The 21311-nt window shown below is 23.4% G+C and overlaps 1 protein-coding gene across 3 annotated transcripts in view; it reads right to left on the bottom strand.

Moving 5' to 3' along the window:
- Positions 1 to 21311, bottom strand: part of LOC117179884 (WD repeat-containing protein 46) — a 55516-nt gene that overhangs the window by 32106 nt on the left and 2099 nt on the right. Inside the window, exons 1-2 of one of the 3 annotated variants that reach the window (XM_033372069.1) lie at positions 7458 to 7889; positions 4062 to 4519 (exon numbers count right to left, since the gene is read on the bottom strand). In XM_033372069.1, the coding sequence (XP_033227960.1) occupies positions 4062 to 4519; positions 7458 to 7805 (806 nt within the window). In that variant the 5' untranslated portion in view covers positions 7806 to 7889. Of the gene's footprint in view, positions 1 to 4061; positions 4520 to 7457; positions 7890 to 18432; positions 19128 to 21311 lie in introns of those variants that run through there. The other 2 variants (XM_033372070.1, XM_033372071.1) reach the window with 2 other exon arrangements.

Here is a 21311-nt window from a genome sequence, read left to right as displayed (position 1 = left end):
ATGAATTTACTATTAAAACTATGGAATATTAAACTGGGTTAGTTGAATTTTCAACCAAAAAGATACACTTGCCAATAAAACTATGAATATTCGATTGGAATACTTGAATTTTTAACGAAAATGATAAATATTCAAACAAAAATATTAATTTTCTACCATAAAAAAGACGATTTTTTAACAAAATATATAACTTTTCAACGAATTAGATGAATTTTTTACTAAAACAGACGAATTTTTAACCAAATAGTTGAATTTTTAACTAAAAAAGATCAAATTTTCAGCCATAAAAGGAAAAGTTAAATTTGCAGTTAAAATAATTAATCTTCCACCCAACTAAAGCAAATTTTCAACCAAATTGATGAATTTTCAATTAAAATTTTAGATTTTCATCTCCAATAGATTAATTTCAAACAAAAAAATGAATTTTTAACAAAAAAGTTTAACTTCGAACCTAGTAGTTTTATTTTCTACCAAAAAAGACGATTTTTCATCAAAATACATGAATTTTTAACAAGAGGATTGAATTTTAAACTAAAAATATCCGTTTTTAAGCATAAATAAAATTCTTAAATTATCAGTTAAAAAAATTTTTATTTTCAACAAAAAAAAAACAATTTTCAACAAAATAGTTTAGTTTTCAACATAACTGCTGACTTTTCAACAACAAATTAATTTTTATTAAAAAAAATAAATTCACCATCAAAACTTAAATAAATAAATTTTCAGTTAACAAAATTTATTTTTAATCAAATAGATGAATTTTCAACAAAATCTATGGAATATTCAATTGGAATAAGTTAAATTTTCAGTTAAAATAATTACCTTCCACAAAAAAACGAACTTTAAAAAATAATTACATTTTCAAAGAAATTGATGAGTGAGTTGAATTTTAAACCAGAATGATGAAATTTTTTCAAAAGAAGGCGAATTTTTCACAAAGTACATACATTTTCCAAGTAACTTGTTTAAATTCTAAATAAAAAATATCAATTTTCAACCAAAAAAAAGGTACATTTTCAACCAGAGATGAATTTTCATTTCAAATTATGAAGCCTCAACCAAAAAAATTAATTTATAACAAAATCGATTAATTTGTAACTAAGTAATTTTATTTCCAACCTAAAAAATGAATTTTCAACTAAAATGATAAATATTTGACTGAAATACTTGAATTTTTAACCAAAAAGAAGAATTTTGAAACAAGAAGATTGACTTTCAAAGAAAAAGAAAATATTTACAAACAAATCTATTTTTTAACAAAATAGCTGAAGTTTAAATTAAAAGACAAATTTTTATCAACATTTTTGAATTTTGAACTAAGATGATACCTAAAGATGAATTGTCAACCATAAAGATTAATTTTCTACAAAAGAAGGATAATTTTTCACAATGTACATAAATTTTCAAACTAGTTTAATTTCTAAATAAAAAATATAAATTTCCCAACAAATAGTTCTATTTTCACCAAAAAATATCCATTTTCCACCAAAAATAGAATAGTTACATTTTCTGATAAAAATTTAATTCTTAACAACAACAAAAAGTGGATTTTCAGCAAAAAAATCCAATTTTCAACTGGAATATTTGAATTTTTAGTTGTCAAAAAATCCCTGTTCCAAGTGCAATTCTATTTTTTTTTATGTTTGAAATATTATCAATTCGATTATCAAATTTAAGTAAACGAAAAAAAAGAAAATCTCACAGGGAAAAAAATTCTAAAAGATGTAAATTCCCGGATTTTTAATTAATTATTTTTAAAAACTGTTATGGGACAAATTTTTCTTCTACAAGTTTTCAAAATTACCGGACAAACAATAAATTCACTGTCATTTCCCAGTCAACCTGGGATTTCGAGGTTTTCAAGGTTTAAAAAAAATTCAAGGGGAACTCCAGGTTTTCAGGGTAATTGGACACCTTGCAAAAGCGCAAAAAATAATGTCGCAACCAAACAGATTTTCAAGAAAATAGTTCAATTTTCAACCTAACTGATGAATTTTCAACTAAAATGACGACCCTTCAACAGAAATAGTTGAATTTTCAATAAATGATTGTTCCAATATGTTTAAAATATTCCTAATTCGACTATTATCAAAACTAGGTCAGCAAAAAAAAGCTCACACAGCTAAAAATTCCAACAGGTTTTTCTTAGTTAAAAAATAAATCAATGAACATTAAAATTTTCAAAATTATATAATTTTAAGGAATTTTAAGCAAGAAATATCAAATTAAAAATTTTTTAACTGGACACTTCTTAAATTAGAAATTCAATTATTTGCTTTTTAAATAGTTTAAACATCCTTGGAAAGCTTCAAAATTTTATTTTAAAATCTTGAGAAATCTAGAAGTTGTTTTAATATTGTTATAAATTTTAAATTATTTTGGAAATTTTTTCAGAACTTCTAAATATCTTTCAAAATGAATAGAATTTTTTCTACAATTTTCAGAAAATCTTGCAAATTTTAGAAAATTTCTTTACAATTTGGATGCATAAATAACAATTGAACATTTATTATTTGTAGGCGAAATTTGAGTAATTTCAAGAGATATGTAGAATTTTTGAAAAGATTACAACATAATGTAAAACTTGAAATGATAGCCTAATATAAAACAAAATGTATATTTTCGCAGATTTTAAACAAAAAAATTATTTTCTTTTTAAGAATTGTGAAAGACTTTAAAAAAATTTGAAAAAATATTCTAGAAGATTTTAAGAAAACTTTCGAAAATTTGCATGACAATTTTGAATCTTTTAAAAACTCCTAAATGTTTCTTAAAATTACTCAAATTTTTTCTACAAAAACGTTCATTTGTAAATTAAACATCAAAATTTAAAAATTTCACTCACAAATGAAGCATTTTTCGAAATTTTAACGATTCCTGGTTTTCTATGCCAAAGAATTCAGTTAAAGATTCTTCACTTTTAAATATTTGGTTTCAATTTACTTGTCTTAAATAAAAATTCAAATATTCTAAATATTTAATAATTAATTTTTTTTTATTAAAAATTTCAAATTGAATGTGTTAAAAATTGAATATTTTAGACTAAAACAATATTTTAAATTTAATAAAATCCTTTAATTAGGAATATATTATTATGAAATTATTTTTAATTTGAAAATAGTTTATAAACTTTCAGTCACACGTTCACATTTGTTTGATGAAAAACATTTTCAAATTGACACTGGTTTAATTTAAATTTAATTTTGAACTGATTCAAAACCGTTTTTTTCACTTTTTAATGCTTAAAGTACAGATAAATTTAAAAAAATTATTTATTAAATAAAAATGTTTTTTATGCAAAATTTTAAACACCAAAGGCTTTTATTGTTTATTTGTCCAAGTCTTTAAGAAATCATTTAAAAATTCTTTAAATTAAAAATGTAAGCTTAGAAATACAAATTTTTTATGGAAAATTTGTAAAGTAAAATTTTTTTGAATTACGCATTGTAAGATAAATAATAGCATAATTGAAAAACATAAAAATTCCACTAATTATTTAAAAACTGTTAAAATCGATCGTGGACAGATTTCTTTCTATAAACTTGTAAAATTCCCAGTAGAAAAAAATTCACTGTCATTTCTCGGTCTAAAAAAATTTTAATTATTTAAAAAAAATGTTAAAATCGAACTTGGGACACATTTTTCTTCTACAAAATGTGCAAAATTACCGGACAAAAAATAAATAAAAGAAAATAGTTCAATTTTCAATCTAACTGATATGAATTTTCAACTAAAATGACGACTCTTCAACGGAAATAGTTGAATTTTCAACAAATTAGGTCGGCGAACAAAAAATCTCAGAGCAAAAAATTCCAAAATGTTTTTCTTATAATTAAAAAGAATAAAAATTCAATAATAAATTATTTAATTAAAGTAAACTGAGATAATCTATCAAATCTGCGAATGTAGATAAAGTATAAATCACTTTTCTAAATTGAAAATAAGATAAAAAATTATTAAAATAATGAAAACTCGAATTTTTCAGCGATTAGAAGTAAATTACCGGATTTTTAATTAAATTTTCGATTTTTTTTTTTCAAGGTAAATAAAGTATACATTACCATAGCAGGAATATACATTTGTCCATCCAAGCATTGTCCTGATGTGTGTAGATAACACCGAGACTTTCCAAGTTCTTCAAGCTAACATCTTGTAAATTTTCGGTTATCAGATTCTCGAGACAACTTGGAATTTCCGATTTTCCAATCATTAGCAGTGGAATTCGATGACTTCCCGAGGAATTAGCGCAAAATAAAGCCGTGACACGATCTTTGCATTCTTTTCTCCCCGACACTTCTGCTTCTTCACGCAGAGCAAAAAAACAGGCCATCAATAATCGCCAGAAAATTCCTGACTCGTCTGCATTGTACATATTGTCTGGCTTTAAATTTTCCGATTCAATTTTCGCTTTCAAAATTGGCGAAAATTCGGCAGCGCCTGAAGAATCGCTAGACGATTTCTCTCCTTTTAATTTAATACCGTACCGTTTTTTGAAACGCTCGAGCCAACCATTGCTTGCCTATAAAAATAACATTTTTTTTTTTCTCGAAAAGTTCTCAGTACTTGAGGAGGTTTGAAATTGGAAATAGGGTGTCTACTCAAATCCTGGAAAAAAATTCCTTGACAATTCCATGTTTTTTCTAGGTATCTCAATTTGGGACTTCATTTTCAAAATTCTCTGATTTTTCGTTGGCCAATTTTTTATTTTCCCTGACCATTAACTTATATTCAAATACCAGCATTTCAATCTTGTAATATTTTCAACATAGAATCTTTTATTAACGGAATAAAACGATATTTCAGAAACAAATAAAAAACTTTCAAATTTATTTATTTTAAATAAAGACAAAACTTTCTATCTATGTTAATAAAATAATATAATTTTAAACGTAAAAAGGTGAATTATCATTTAGAAAAGCGTAACAGTGAATATCTGAAATACTACAAATTGAATGTCATTGAAAAATTACCTTTAAAACATAAAAGACAAATTAAAAAAAATTGAATTTTAGTCAAAAAAATAATTTCATTTGACTTTTCAACACAAAATATTTGTCTTAAGCAAGAATTGAATTTTCTACGAAGATACATGACTTTTCACAACAAAAAGAAGAATTTTCAACAAAACAGTTGAATTTTTAACCAAAACATGATCACTATTTAACAAAATTTTGGAATATTTAGCCAAATGGTGTTATTTTCATGAACTTCTAATAAAATTAATAACATTTTAAATAAAACACAAAACTTAAAAAAAAAAGAATTGAATTTTTATCAAAAAAAAATTTCAGTTGACTTTTCAAAATCAAAATATGATTTTAAAATGAGTAAAGTTTCTACGAAAAAAAATTAATTTTCAACCAATAAGGATAACTTTTTAACAAAATTGTTGAATTTTTAACCGAATAGTTACATTTTTATTAAAAAAAGATGCAATTCCTCCCAAAATATATAAACTTTTGAAATAAAAAGACAACTTTTTAAAAAAAGGTTCATTTTCATGCAAAAAATATTTTAGTTGGCTTTTCAACAAAATATAAATTTTAAACAAGTAAATTTTTTCGAAATGGTTGAGTTTTTTAAAAAAAAATTTGATTTTTTGACCAAAATGATGACTTTTTAACAAAATTCTTGAATTTTCAACCGAATAGTTCCACTTTTATTTAGGAAAGATGCAATTTCTAATAAAATTGATGAATTTTAAATTCAAAAGACAATTAAAAAAAAAAGTTAAATTTTTATCCAAAAAAGATTTTAGTTGAATTTTTTAAAAAATACAAATTTTAAACAATCATTTTTTTTCGAAATGATTGAGTCTTCAACAAAAAAGTTGAATTTTTGACCAAAAGGGATTACTTTCTAATAAAATCATTGAATTTTTTACTAAAAGGGATGAATGCTATTTCTGCTAATATAGATGAATTTTAAATTCAAAACACAATTTAAAAAATAAATAGTTATATTTTTATCCAAAAAAGATTTTAGTTGACTTTTTAAAAAAATACAAATTTTAAACAAGTCAATTTTTTTCGAAATGGTTGAATTTTCAACAAAAAGGTTAAATTATCGACCAAACAGGATATTTTTCAACAAAATATTTGAATTTTTAATCGAATAATTGCATTTTTATCTAAGAAAGATGCAATTTTTACTAAAAAAGACGAATTTAAAATAAAAAAAAAATAGATCAATTTTCAACCAAAAAATTTTTTAGTTTAGTTGAATGCTATTTCTGCTAAAATAGATGAATTTTAAATTTAAAACACAAATTAAAAAAAATAGTTGAATTTCTATCCAAAAAAGAATTTAGTCGACTTTTGAGTGTCAACAAAAAGTTCAATTTTTGACCTAAAGGGGTGATTTTTTAAAACAAAATCCGTTGTATTTTTATCTTAGAAAAATTCATTTTTTATTATAATAAATGAATTTTAAAAAGTTGAATTTTCACCCAAAAAATATTTTAGTTGACTTAAAACAAATTGAAACTGGTTTATTTATTTTCGAAATGGTTGAGCTTTCAATAAAACAGTTGAATTTTTGACCAAAAGAGATGAGTTTTTTGAACAAAATCGATAAATTTTTGATCGAATAATTGCATTTTTATCTACGACAGATTCAATTTTTACTGAAATAGATGAATTTTGAAATGAAAAATACAAATTTTAAAAACAGTTGAATGTTTTACCAAATGGCATGACGTTTTAGCAAAATTTTTTAATTTTCAAACAATTAATGAAAATTATTACTAAAAAGATCATTTTCAGGAGAACGCAACTGTAAAAAAATAAATATAAATACAAAGAAATAAATTACTAATAAGAATATTATATCAAAACTGCATTTAAAAAATGCCCTAAATTTTCTCTGATGAAATTGTCATTTAGTTTGTCTTTCAAGCAAAGAGATGAACTTTTTATTAAAAACCATCAATTTTTAATCATGAATCGAGTAGTTAAATTTTCACTTAAAAAAATTAATTAAAAAAAAAAGAATTTCAAAGAAAATATTAAAATGCAGTAATATAAAACTACTTGCACAAATGAAAAATTAAAAAATATTCGCAGCAAAGTTACTTGAGCATACAATTAAAACTAATAATAATTTTAGCATGGGTATTGATAAAAATTATATCTAAAAAAATGTTCAAAACCCAAAACATAACCTAACAAAACTTTGTTCTAATTAATTAATGATATGCGGTAAATTTGTCTAAGTATGAATAAATAAATATTTAGTATTTCAAAACATTTCAAATAAAAATCTTAAAAATATTCCTAAGGTATTATTGAGTACACAACTGAATAAATAATTTCAACTCGAGCAAAACATAACCTAAAAAACCTGTTGTAATTAATGAGATATTTATTGAACTTGTCGGAGACAGGTATCGTAAACTAAATATTGAGCGGAACTGGGAAATAAGTGTTGTAAAAATAATGTTTTTTCAGCTGACTTACTTTAAACGTTTGCGAACCGTTGAGCTTCTCGTTGAAAATGCGAGCTTTTTCTTGCATGATCGGCCCGGACATCGGATCACCTTTGTCTCTTGCAATCTTAAACCACTCCATCAGAGCATCTTCTAGGACCATATTATCACTCGTTTTTGCCGATTTTTTGTTCAAAAATTGATATCTCTTAACCTTATTGTTCAATTCACTTTCGCGAGCTATAACTCTCCTGTACGTTTTGTCAGAAATGCCATATTTCTGTAAAATCTCTTGTTTCGAAACTCCTGCTTTCACTTGACCTGCAACCTCGTGTTTCTCTTTGAACGAGAGACGTGGTCTCTTCTTTTCCTTCGACATTTTTCAGAATTGTAACACAATCAAAATCGAGACACTTTCGTTAAACTTGGTTAAACACTGAACCCGATTACCGAATTGACGCATGTGAGATCAGCTGACTTCCCCTCAACCACTGCGCTATAACGCATGCGTGACAACCTTCCTCCCAAAGCTTCAAACTGTGACACTGGGTGTGTCAACAGTTCTGCGAATTCGAAAACCGGGGGATCGTCAACCGGGAGTTTGGTGTTTTTCAGAAAATTTTTTAATAATTTCAGAAAAATTATCAATGATACTTCAAAGATTTCGATAAATTTCAAAGGATTTCGAGAGAACTTTAGGAAATAAATTATATTTCCCGTTTGTTCCCGGTTCGCAAATACTTTTTCACGGATAATGAAATTCAAAAAATCGAACACTAAATCTAAAAAAAATTTCTCCTGAATTAAAAAATTAATCAATGAACTTTAAAATTGTCAAAATTATATTATTTTAAGGAATTTTAAGCTAGAAACATTAAAAATTAAACACCTCTTAAATTATAAGTTCAATTATTTTCATTTTAAATAGTTCAAAGTTTAAACATCCTTAAAAAACTTCAAGATCTTGAGAAATCTAGAATTAGTTTTAAATTTGTTCAAATTTTTAATTATTAAAAAATTTTTTTTCAGAACTTCTAAATATCTTTTAAAATTAATTGAATTTTCATACAATTCTTAGGAAATCCTTGCAAATTAAAAAAAATGTCCTAAACATGTTGGTGTATAGATAACAATTGAACTTTGATTATTTCTACATTTTTGCAGATTTCAAATAAAAAATGTGGAAGCTTTTCAAGAATTGTGAAAGACTTCAAAAGAATAAAAATATTTTCCTAAGATACCCAGGAAAATTGAAAATAATTTTTCATTTTGAAAATTTATATTAAGAGATAATTTAAAAAGATTTTAAAAGGTTTACAAAACTTTCAAAAAAGAATCTTTAAGGTTTTAAGGGAATTTTTTTTAAAATTTGCATGATAGTTTTGAATCTTTTCAAAAATTTCAAACATCTCTTAAAATTGCTCAAATCTTGTCTACAAATATTATGTTTTTAATTATTATTTATACATGAAAATTCAACAATTTACAAATTTTTCAAATAAAACAATTAAAATTGTAACGTTCAAAGTTTAAAGACTCTTCGAAATTTTAACGATTTCAGGCTTTCTATGTCAAACAATTCAGTTTAAAATTGTTTACTTTTAAATATTTGGCTTCAATTTAGTCGTCTTAATTATAAGTCAAATATTGCTAAATATTCTTTCTCTTCATTCAAAATTTTTCAATTGAATGGGTTAAAAATGAAATATTATATTTCTTTAAAAGTTAGTTAATTTAATTTTTCTTTATTCAGATTTCTTTATAATATAATATTATATCAAAAACAATATTTTTAATTTAATAAAAGCATTTAACTACAATTATAATATTATGAAGTAATTTTTAGTTTGGAGATAGTTTATAAAGTTTTAATCAGACGTTCACATTTTTTTAATGACTTGAAACCGATTAATTTTTAGCGTTAAAATCTGGAAATTCTTGAATTTTGAACTGATTTAAAATCGTTTTGTCAAATCAATTATTGTTCACTTTTCAATATTTGAAGTGCAGATCCATTACATTTTCTATTTATTTATTTATTAAATAAAAATTTGTTTCATAAAAAATTATCAACTTAAAATGCTTTTAATTTGTAATTTTTTAAGTCTTTAAGACAGAATTTTAAAACTCTTTAAATTAAAAATGTCAGCTTAAAAATAAAAATCTACCATGGAAACTCTTTAAGTACAAGATTTTTGAAATACGCACTGTTAACTGAATAATAGCACAATTTAAGAAGATAAAAATTCAAATAATTATTTAAAAAAATGTTGAAATTGAACTTGGCCAGATTTTTCTTCTAAAAATTTGTAAAGTTCCCGGTTTACAATGAAATTTTTTAAGTGAAATTTCAGGGATTTTCATCAGATTTAAAAGAGTTTAGGATATTTTAAAAGATTCTGATGATTCTAATTTCTTAAAATCTCATTAAATAACTGAGAGTTTTCAAGATTTGTAAGGGTTTTCCAAGAATCACTTAGGTTTTCAAAAATTCTAAAAGATAAAAGTTTTTAAATTTTTAAGGGATTTCTTAGAATTTTTAGACAGCTTTACAAAATAAACGAATTTTCAAGAAATTTTTAAAGGATCCGGCGAGTATAATATTTTTAAAGATTCTGAAGATTAAAAAATTATAAAATCTCGAAAAGTCTGACGAGATTTCAACATTTTTAAGGATTCTGACAGAATTTGTCAGTGTTTCAGAAAATTTCAAACAATTTAAAAAAGTTATAGTTTAGGGCATTGCAAAATATTTTAAGGAATTTAACGAGATCTCAAAATTTTGAAGAGTTTTCAATTAATTTCGGAGGATTTACAATTAAACCTTTTTTAATTTCAATATATTTCTGAAGATTTGGTGATATTTTGGAAGATTCCAATGGGTCGAAAGTTGAAAAATCTCGTTGAATTGAAAATATTTTGAGTGATTTCAAGAAACTTCCAAATAAATTTAGGAGATAAGTGAAATTCCAAGGAATTAGTAAGAATTTCCAAAATTTCAGTGTATTTTAAAAGAGTCTGAGCTTTCTAAAGTTTTACGATATTTCAAATTTTGTTAGGGTTTTCAAAGAATTTCCTAGGATTAAAATTTTTTTATTTCAAGGGATTTCTAAGAATATCTAGAGAATTTGAGAAAATAAGCTTTCAAGATTTTTCAGAGCTCTCAAATAATTTCTTATGGTTTCAGAAAATGTAAAAGGCTTTAAAAAAGTTATCCAAAATATTAATGATATTTAAAAGATTTTAGGGGATTTCAATAATTTTCTGGAGAATTATGGGTTATATATATGCAAGGGTTTTCAAAAAATTTCGTAGGATTTCAGAAAATTGTCAAAGATTAAAAAATAATTAATTTAAAGGGATTTCTTAGCATTTTTATAGAACTTTTCCAAATAAATAAAATTTCAAAGGATTATATGAGTTTAAAATATTGTCAACAAATTTCTAAAGAACTTTAAAAAAATAAGTTTTTAAACTCTCGTTAAATCTAATGATATTTTAAAACTAGTAGGGATTTTCAAAGAATTTCGTAGGATTTAAAATTAAATATGTTTTAATTTCAAGATATTTCTTAGAATTTCTAGAGAACTTTAGGAATTAAATTAAATTTTAAGGGATTTCAAAAAATTCTAAAGAATTAAAAAAAAATGATCAATGATATTTAAAAGATGTTAAGAAATTTCAAAAATTTTCTACAGAATTTTATGAAATAAAGAAAATTTTAGGGGATTTCAATGGGTTTATATTATTTTTAAAGCCCTTTAATAAATAAACGAGAGAACCAAATTTTTAAGAGTCCTAAAAGAAATTGTCAGCATTTAAAAAATTGAAAAGGATTAAAAAAAGTTATAAATGATATTCAAAACATTTAAAGGAATTTCAACGAATTTCTAGAAAACTTAAAGAAATAAATTTAATTTCAATGAATTTCAAAAGAATTAAAACAATTTAGGATGTTTTAAAAGGTTCTGAGGTTTTTGAGACTTTAAGATTTCATTAAATTTAAAGAGTTTTCAAGACATTAATAGGATTTCAGAAAATTTTAAAATATTAAAAAATTTGCATTTAAAGGGATTTCTTAGAATTCAGATCAGAAAAATTTTATTTATTTAAAAAAAGTTATCCATTTGAATTTTAATTGTTTGATAGAAATAGCTTGGAATTACTAAAATTTCGAAAAGCTTTTTAACTTTTAACGTTAAAATTTGCAATGTTCTATTTAAAAAATGTTCAATTTGTAAGCGAAATTGTTGAACTTTTATGTTGAAGTAACAATTTAACAGTTGTTATTTGTAGAAAATATTTGAATAATTTTAAGAGATTTTTAAAAGTTTTGAAAAGATTCAAAATTAATTAAAAACTTGAAATGATATCAGGTAATTTAAAGGAACTGTGTGGAAATTTTGTTCAGAACTTCGAAACATATTTTAAAAAGAACAGAATTTTTTCTACAATTTTTAGAAAATCCTGCAAATTTGTTTAAAAATCCTTAAAATCTTATAGGGTTTTTCGAAAATTTTGGAAATCTCTTAACATTTTTTAAAATATCCTGTTAAAATAATTTTTCGAAATGAAAAATCTTACGATTATTTTTTTGTAGCTTTTTACAATTCTTAAAAGGCTTCGAAATTTTTTGTTTTAAATCTGTAAAAATCTACATTTTTTAAAAAATTAGGTTGTAGGAATTTGCATCGAAATTTCGGTACAAATGGACGAATTTTGCCGGTGCACACACTTCATTTAAATTATTTTGAAATATATTTCAGGTTTTAAATAAATTTGGATCTTTTTAAATTTTCTTAATATCTCTTAAAATTACTCTAATTTTTTCTCAAAGTAATAAGTGTTCAATTGTTATTTATAAATCCAAATTAGAAGACAATTTTTTTTTAATTCGCAGGATTTTCTAGAAGTTTGAGGACAAATTCAATTAATTTTCAAAGCTATTTAAGAAGTTCTAAAAAAAATTTTAAATAAATTTAAATTTCAACAAATATAAAACAACTTCTAGATTTCTCAAGATTTCGAAATAAAATTTTAAAGCTTTTCAATCATGTTTAAACTAATTAACATAAAAATAATTTAACTTATAATTTAAGAAATTTTAAGCTGAAAAAAATTTAAATTTTTAATATTTATAGCCTAAAATAACTTAATTATATAATGTTAAAAATTCTGTGATATTTTGAAAGATTCCAATGGGTCGAAAATCTAGAGATCTCGTTCAATTTAACAATATTTCAAAATTTGCAAAAGATTTCAAAGAATATCGCCAAGTAAAAAAATTTCAAAAAATTTGATAAAGTTATCAATGATACATAAAAGATTTTGATAAATATCAAAGGTCTAAAAAATTCTAAGAAATAAATAAGATTTCAAGGAACTTCAGATGATTTAAAAAAGTTTAGAATATCTTAAAAGATTTTGAGCTTTCTTAGATTTTCAAATCTTACTAGATTTTACGAGATTTCAAAATTTTTAACAAATTTTTTGCAAAATAAATGAAATTTTAGAGGATTAAATGAGTTTAAAATATTTTGAAAGATTCTAAGATTTTGAAATCTCGTAAAATTTAACGTGTTATCAAAATTTTGAAGGGTTCTTGAAAAATTTGTCAGTATATCAGAAAATTTCAAATAATTCAAAAAAGGTATTAATGTAAATTAAAATATTTCAGGTGATTTCAACGAATTTCCAAAGAACTTCAGAAAATAAGTGAAAATTCAAAGGATTTCAAACTTTTTAAGGATTCTAAAATGTTTTAAAAGAATCCAGGGTTTCAAAAATTTTGAAATCTCGTTCAATCTCAGGATATTTTAAAATTAATAGGGATTTTGAAAGAATATCGTAAGACTTAAAATTAAACATTTTATATATTTATCTACATATTTTATATAGGTTCTAAAGAATTTGTGATTTTTTTAAAGATTCCAATTCTTCGAAGGTTTCGAAATCTTATTCAATTTTACGAATGGGTCAGTGGGGCATTGACAATTTTTTTTAATCTTTTGAAATTTTGTTTAACCCAGAGATATTATTAAAAAGCTGTTAAAAATTTTTTAAACTTGTAAAATTTAACAAGATGTCTAAATCTTTGAACAATGAGAATCTTTTGAAATTTCACAAACTCTTTAGAATCTTTTGAAATCCTTTTAAATTTAATTTAATTCCTAAAGTTCTCTAAAAATTCTAAGAAATATCTTTAAATTAAAACATGTTTAATTTTAAATCATACGAAATTCTTTAAAAATCCCTAATCATTTTAAAATATCGTTACATTTAACGAAATTTCCAAATTTTAGAAACCTTGGACTCTTTTAAAATATGAATTAATTATGTTATTTTGTCGCACAGGGTAATTCAATTCTGATGTTTAATTTTTGCTAAAACACTGGTAAAATAATTTTCTCGTTTCTTCAGGAAATTATTTGTCATGCAATCAGCAAAAAGTTAACATCAGAATTAAATTTTTTTTAATATCTTAAACCCTTTTCAAAATTTTTGAAATTCCATGCAATTTCACGTATTTTCTCAAGTTTTTTTTTTAATTTGTTGAAATCACCTACAATCTTTCAAATATCATTGATAGCTTTTTTAAATCATCTGAAATTTTCTTTGAAATACATCAAAATTTTAAAAATATCATTGACAACTTTTTTTTGAAATGTTGTTAAATTTAAGGAGAATTCGAGACCTTCGAACAATTGGAATCTTTCAAAATATGACAAATTCTTTAGAATATATATATTATATATAAATATATAAAATGTTCAATTTAAATTTTAACGAAATTCTTTGAAAATATCTAATAATTTTGAAATATCATTTTATTTAACGAGATTTAAAAACTTTAGAAACCCTGAAATATTTTTAAATATTCTAGAATCTTTAAAAAGTTTGAAATCCCTTGAAATTTCACTTATTTTCTAAAGTTCTTTAGAAATTCGTTAAAACCGCCTGAAATCTTTTAAATTACATTGATAACTTTTTAAAATTATTTGCAATTTTCTGAAATAGTGCCAAATTCTACAAGATTAATTCAAAATTTTGAAATCTCGTTAAATTTTACGAGATTTCAAAATCTTAGAATCTTTCGAATATTGTAAAATATTTTAAACTCATCTAATCCTCTAAAATTTCATTTCCCATGAAACTTCATTGATTTTCTAACTTTCTCTAGAAAATCGTTGAAATCCCGGGAAATCTTTTAAATATCATTTATATCCTGGATAAGTTTTTTTAAATCCTACAAAATTTTCTGAAATACTGACAAACTATTCACAAGCCATTCGAAATTTCGAAATCTCGTAAAATCTAGTAAGATTTTAAAATGTAAGAAACCTCAAAATCTTTTAAGATATTCTAAATTCTTTTAAATCTTTTAAATTTCCTTGAAATGTCATATATTTCCTAACATTTTCTAGACATCCTTTGATATCTATCAAAATCTTTTAAATTTCATTGATAACTTTTCTAAATAATTTTAAATTTTCTTAAACCAAAGGAATTTTTGAAATATTTAAAAATTTTAGAAAGCCAAGGATCTTTTAAAATACACTGAACTCTTTGAAATCCTTTAAAATCCCTTGAAATCACTTAAAATCTTTTATATATCGTAGATAATTTTTTCAAATTCTTTGACATTTTTTTAACTTGGCAATATTCTTTAAAATCCTTTACAAATTTTGAAATATTGTTAAATTGAACGAGATCTTTAAATTTTCGACCCATTGGAGTCTTTCAAAATATCACAAAATTAAAAAAATTTTCTGAAATTGCTTGAAATTTAATTTATTTCTTAAAACTCTCTAGAAATTCTGAGTAGTAAAGTATTTAAAGTAGTAAAAAATAAATAACAAATTAAAGCATTCAAAGTGGAACTCTTGAATTTTAAACTTTCAAAATTGGAGTTTAAATGTTTTTGATTTTAAATGAAATGCAGATAAACTGTAAAATTCAGAATTTTTTAAATTCATAAATTATAGAGTTCAAAAATTTAGATCAAGTTCCAAAAATATGAATCCACCTTTAGATTTTCAATACTCTGAATTAAAGAATCAATCAATGAACTTGAAAAATTTTCAAAATTATATTATTAAGTTATTTTAGGCTATAAACATTAAAAATTAAAAATTTTTCAACTTAAAAGTTCTTAAATTAGAAGTTAAATTATTTTCATTTTAATTCGCTTTAGCATGATTGAAAAGCTTTAAAATTTTATTTCGAAATCTTGAGAGATCTAGCAGTTGTTTGATATTTTTTGAAATTTAAAATTATTTAAAAAATTTTTTTTAGCCTTTCTAAATTGCTTTTAAAATTAATTGAATTTGTCCTAAAACTTCTAGATTTTAACGAAGTGTGTGCACTGACAAAATTCGGCTATTCGTACCGAAATTTCGGTGCAAATGCCCACAACCTAATTTAAAAGAAAATGTACATTTTTGCAGATTTCAAACAAAAAATTTCGAAGCTTTTTAAGAATTGTGAAAGGCTACAACAGAACAAAAAATATTCGTAAGATTCCTAGGAAAATTGAAAATGATTTTTCATTTCGAAAAATTATTTTAACAGAATATTTAAAAAGATTTTAAGAGATTTCCAAAATTGTCGAAAAAATCACTAGAAGATTTTAGGGATTAAAAAAAAATTGCTGGATTTTCTAAAAATTGTAGAAAAAATTCTATTAATTTAGAAGTTCTGAACAAAATTTTCACGCACTTCGTTTAAATTAGTTGATATTATTTCAAGTTTTAAATTAATTTTGAATCTTTTCAAAACTTCTAAAAATCTCTTAAAATTACTCAAAATTTTTCTAAAAATAATAAGTGTTCAATTGTTATTTCTAAATAAAAATGCAACAATTTCGCTTACAAATTAAACATTTTTTAAATAGAACAATTAAAATTGTAAGGAAGAAATTTCTAAAGCTTTTCGAAATTTTAATAATACAAAGCTACTTATATCAGAGAATTCAAATTAAAATTGTTTATTTTTAAATATTTAACTTTTATTTACTCGTATTAAATTAACCGTTAAATATTGGTAGATATTAAATAATTATTCTTTTTCTTATTAAAAATTTTTTAAATTAAAGGGGTTAATAATTGAGTCATTTTGACTTAAACAATATTTTTAACTTCTAAAAACCATTAATTGTGAATATATTATTATTAGGTTATTTTTAGGTTGAAAATTGTTCATAAAGGTTCAATCGCACCTTTATATCAAACAGTAACAATCTGGAAATTCTTATATTTTGAACGAAATTATAATCGTTTTATCCAATAAATTGTTTAATTTTTAATAATTAAAGTAAAGATTCATTATAATTAATTAAATAAATTTAAAAAAAAAAATTAATTAAATTAAAAATATACGCTTAAAAATAAAAATCTATAATGAAAATTTTTTGAAGTAAAAGATTTTTCAATGCTTTTTACATTTTTTCAGGTTTATTTTCACTATCAAAACATAATCGGTAGCAAAAAAGACTTTCTAAACCCAGCTGATATATAAATATATGCGAATATACAAAAATTATCTTAGGGTTTATAATAGAATTAAACACCATTTTTTTCAAAAATTATTTTGTCAAAGAGCAATTTAAAAAAAAAATTTAATTTGATAAAAATTTTTTATTTTTTACCTTTAACAATTGATATAAGTTATGAAATTCTTACTCATCTTTTACGTTTAAAATAAATGGAGAAGAAATATTTTTAAGATTTAAAAAAAAATATTTTCAGAAAATGCAAATAAAGATTCTAGGAAAAATTATAAATTTTTTTCTGAAAAATTGACTTTAAAGAGAAAATTTTAAAGCAATTAAAAATATTTAAAAATAGAATCTTCACGATTTTAAGGCCCTTTATTTCGATTCTAGGGGATAAAAAAAAATTCGAATTCTTTTAAATGACATTTAGAAGGTTGGACAAAATATAAAAATTGTTCATATTTGACATGTCAGATCCTACATATGTCAATACTTCACAATAAAAAAATATTTAGAATTTATACGTAGAAAAAATTGTGTGTCAATTTATTTTGTAACTTCAAATGTATTCTTAAAAATAAAATGAAAAGTATATTTTTTACCTGAAATCCATTAACTTCAAATTAGAATAAACGGAATAATTTTCGGAAATTTCAAATTTAAAAAAAAACGCTCGGCGTAATTAGAAAATAAATGGAGTATTATGGTTTTTAAACAATGAACTTTTAATATTAGAAAACTGATAAACAATTAAAAAATGTATATAGCGAAAAAACGTGGAACTGTATTTTTTATTTAATTAAAATTTTTTTTAGACTATTTGAAAAAAAGCTTTAGAAATTTATAACTTTAAAGTATAAACATTCTGACATGATGAATCTTCAATTTTCAAACTTTCAAATTAAAGAATCTGCAAAAATAAATTTTGATTTTAAATCTTGAAAATTGAACTAATAAAAAATATATTAAAAATTGCGTCATGTAAAACTATAAACATTTTAAATAATTGAATCTTCAATTGTCAATTTTTAAAATTAAACAAATTCTTTTTCATTGATTTAACATATATATTTAATATATAGGGGGATAATCTACTGCAGCTGTGTTTGCGTAAATGCCAACAAAATGAAAAAACTTCGGGTGCGAATTCGCACGAGTGTACCATTTGAGGGTTAAAAACCAAACTATTAATTAAAACGGTATTATTTTGATACCAATATAGATTCTAAAACTAAACAATTCTTCAATTGTCGATTTATTATATTTTTTGGTTCAAAATTGATCTCCCTTGGTTAAAAACGCTTCTATTTGTTTCAAATTTCAATTATTTTCTTGAAAAAAAAAGCTAATCTATAATAAATAAATATTTTAAAATATCCTAAACTCTTTTAAATCTTCTTAAATTCCTTGAAATTGCATTTCTTTCCTAAATTTCTCAAGAGTTTCCTTGAAATAATTTTGAAATTCAGACACACATAAATGATTTATCAAATTTTTGTAATGTTCAACTTACCCCTATCCTTCCCAATTTCGAGTCGAACCGACTGACAATTTCCCCGATCGAGACGTCCAACCAAGTGAGACATCCTTCCCTCGATCCAGTCGCGAGTAAAAAATGATAGGGCAGAAATTCCATCCGATTGACACCATTCATTCTCTTCAAGCAATGAATCTCGATGCCCTGGTTATCGTAAATATAGACCCAGTCTTTTTGCGCGACCGCAAACATCGTTTCAATATGGAGCCAGGTAACATCGTGAACAGATTCCATGACATTCATCTCGCACTTCAGCTGCTTCGTGACCCAGTCAAAAGCGGCGACGTGACCTTTTTTCCCGCCTATGACCAAATGTCTCCCGTTTCTGGTGTACCTCATACAATAGGGACCGTGCTCGAGATTTAATTTGAAATGTTTCGTGGCAGTTGTGATGTCCACATTGCCGGCGATTTGGGACTGTTTGTATTGAGTTGTTGTTTCTCCCGGATCGGCTTCTAAATAACCGTGCTCCTCGGTCAGAAGGAGTTCTGTTCGGGCTGCATCCTCAGCCATGCGCTCTATCACTAATTCTTTGTTTCGCAATTTCAGTCTGTGAATTTTATTTTTTATTCGGGAAGATCTGGAATTGAGGTCGACTCCCGATCCTCGTGAGTGCTTCTGCACCTTCTCTTTACTCACAGGAGCCCTTCCCGGAAATTTCACCGGTTTTTCTGAAATAAACACTGAGTGATATTTCCTGCTGGAAAATTCACGAATTCAGGGTGACCTCTTCCCAAAAAAAGTTTCCTTTCCGGAGAAAGAAAATACGTAATTTTTTGTTTCGAAATTTAAATATTAACACGTGCCACCGGGCACTTCAAAATCCCATTTTATTAAAATGGGGAAATTTTCGAAAAATTTAACTCACAGGATTGCTACAAGAATCTGATTACAAAATTCCAGGTCTACTTTTTTTTTTAAATTCTGCCAATTAAATTTGATTGAATTCAAAAGAATTTTCAATAATATTTTTATCGAAGTGAAAAAAAGTATTCCTTAATGATAACCATTTTTTTTTATATTACTTTAAGAACAATTATAGTAGAGCTATTTATGCAAAGATTAAGATTCCATTTTAAAATAATAGTAACCTAAAAAAAATCTGAACTTCTTAACAAAGTTAAATGAAACTTTTAGATCGAAAGAAATAATAAAATTGTCTTTATTCAAATTTATCCAAATTTAGTCAGTTCACGAATTTCTTCTTCAACATCTTCCAGTTCTTTTTGCTTTTCCTATTGAATCTTCCATTTATTTTTACTTTATTTTCAGTTTGATGTTTGCCTTTACTTTACGTTTTCTTTTCCAATTTTCGAATAAATAATTCGCTATAAAATACTAAATTAATAAGAATTTGAAATACAGACGATTAAAAAAGTTCCAATCATTTTGTCAATATTCCATGACTTTTCCAGGTTTATTAAACACTTAAAAAAATTTCATGAAAACTTTTTTAGGGATTCAAGAGGAGCGTCTATGAAATAAAACCATACTAATAAGTTTTATTTGCAACCCACTCTCACCGCAGCGACCCAAATATGACACAAAAATTAAAAAATAAACTACATTTTAACGTATTATTGTTACTTTTTAAAAATTTTTGTCGACTTTTTCACGCAAATTATCACTTATGGACAATTTGAATATTTACCATGACTTTTTAAACAATTTTCAATTGTTTAAACATATGTAAATTATTTAAACAAATGCAAATTGTATAAAAAATTATTTATTCCCAATAAATGTAAAAAATAATTTTATTTTCTGATTGAAATGTAATTGTTTGTCATTCTTTAAAGTAGCATGCTTTTCTAAAAATATTACATAATTATTTAAACAATAATTTTTCTATTTCCAAAATTTCTAAAAATTGAGCCAGAGATATTAGCTTTCTTTTCAAAATATTATATTTGGATGAAAATTAACTTTTTTGTTGAACACTGTGACTGAAAATCTAAGATGAAAAAAACTCGTACTTTGAGAATTTGATTAAAACATCAATAATTTTGTTAGAAAAAGGTAAACTTTTTGGTGGAGAATTTAAGTATTTGGATGAATATTAACTTTTTTGTTAAAAATTCATAAGTTCTGATTGAAAATTCAAATGTTTTGTGAAAAATTAGTCTTTCTCACTTAACAATTAAACACTTTGCAAGATATTCAACAAATTTACTAAAAATAAACTTTTTTGTTGAATATTAACTTTCTTCATGAAAATTAATATTCTTGAGTTTAAAATGCATCTATTTGGTTGAAAATTAACTTATTTGTTGAAAAATGATAAATTCTAGTTTAATTAAGTATTTGCTTGAAAATGACATTTTATGTTAAAAATTCATAAATTTAGGTTTAAAATTCATCTGTTTTATAACATAATTCGTATTTTTAGCTTGAAAGTTTAACACTTTGGTAGGAAATTCAAGAATTTTGTTAAAAACTCAATAATTTTGTTAAAAATTCAATAACTTTGTTAAAAATAAAATAATTTGGTTAAAAATACAATAATTTTGTTAAGAAAGCAATAATTTGCTAAAAATAAAATAATTTGGTTAAAAACTCAATAATTTGGTTAAAAATAAAATAATTTTGCTAAAAATAAAATAATTTGGTTAAAAATGCAATAATTTTGTTAAAAACTCAATAATTTCGCTAAAAATAAAATAATTTGGTTAAAAACTCAATAATTTTGTTTCAAAAGTTACACTTTTTGCTTGACAATTTTAGTGTTTTCTTGAAAATTAACTTTTTGTTAAAAATTCATAAATACTGGTTTAAAATTCACCTGTTTTATTTCAAAAATGCGTATTTTTGGCTTCAAAATTCAACACTTTGATAGAAAATTGAACAAATTTGTT

This window comes from Belonocnema kinseyi, chromosome 9 (genome assembly GCF_010883055.1).
Source record: "Belonocnema kinseyi isolate 2016_QV_RU_SX_M_011 chromosome 9, B_treatae_v1, whole genome shotgun sequence".
In the NCBI taxonomy this organism is placed as follows: Eukaryota; Metazoa; Arthropoda; class Insecta; order Hymenoptera; family Cynipidae; genus Belonocnema; species Belonocnema kinseyi.
The sequence above is the reverse complement of the archived record's forward strand: the minus strand, read 5'-3'. Positions and strand labels throughout refer to the sequence as shown.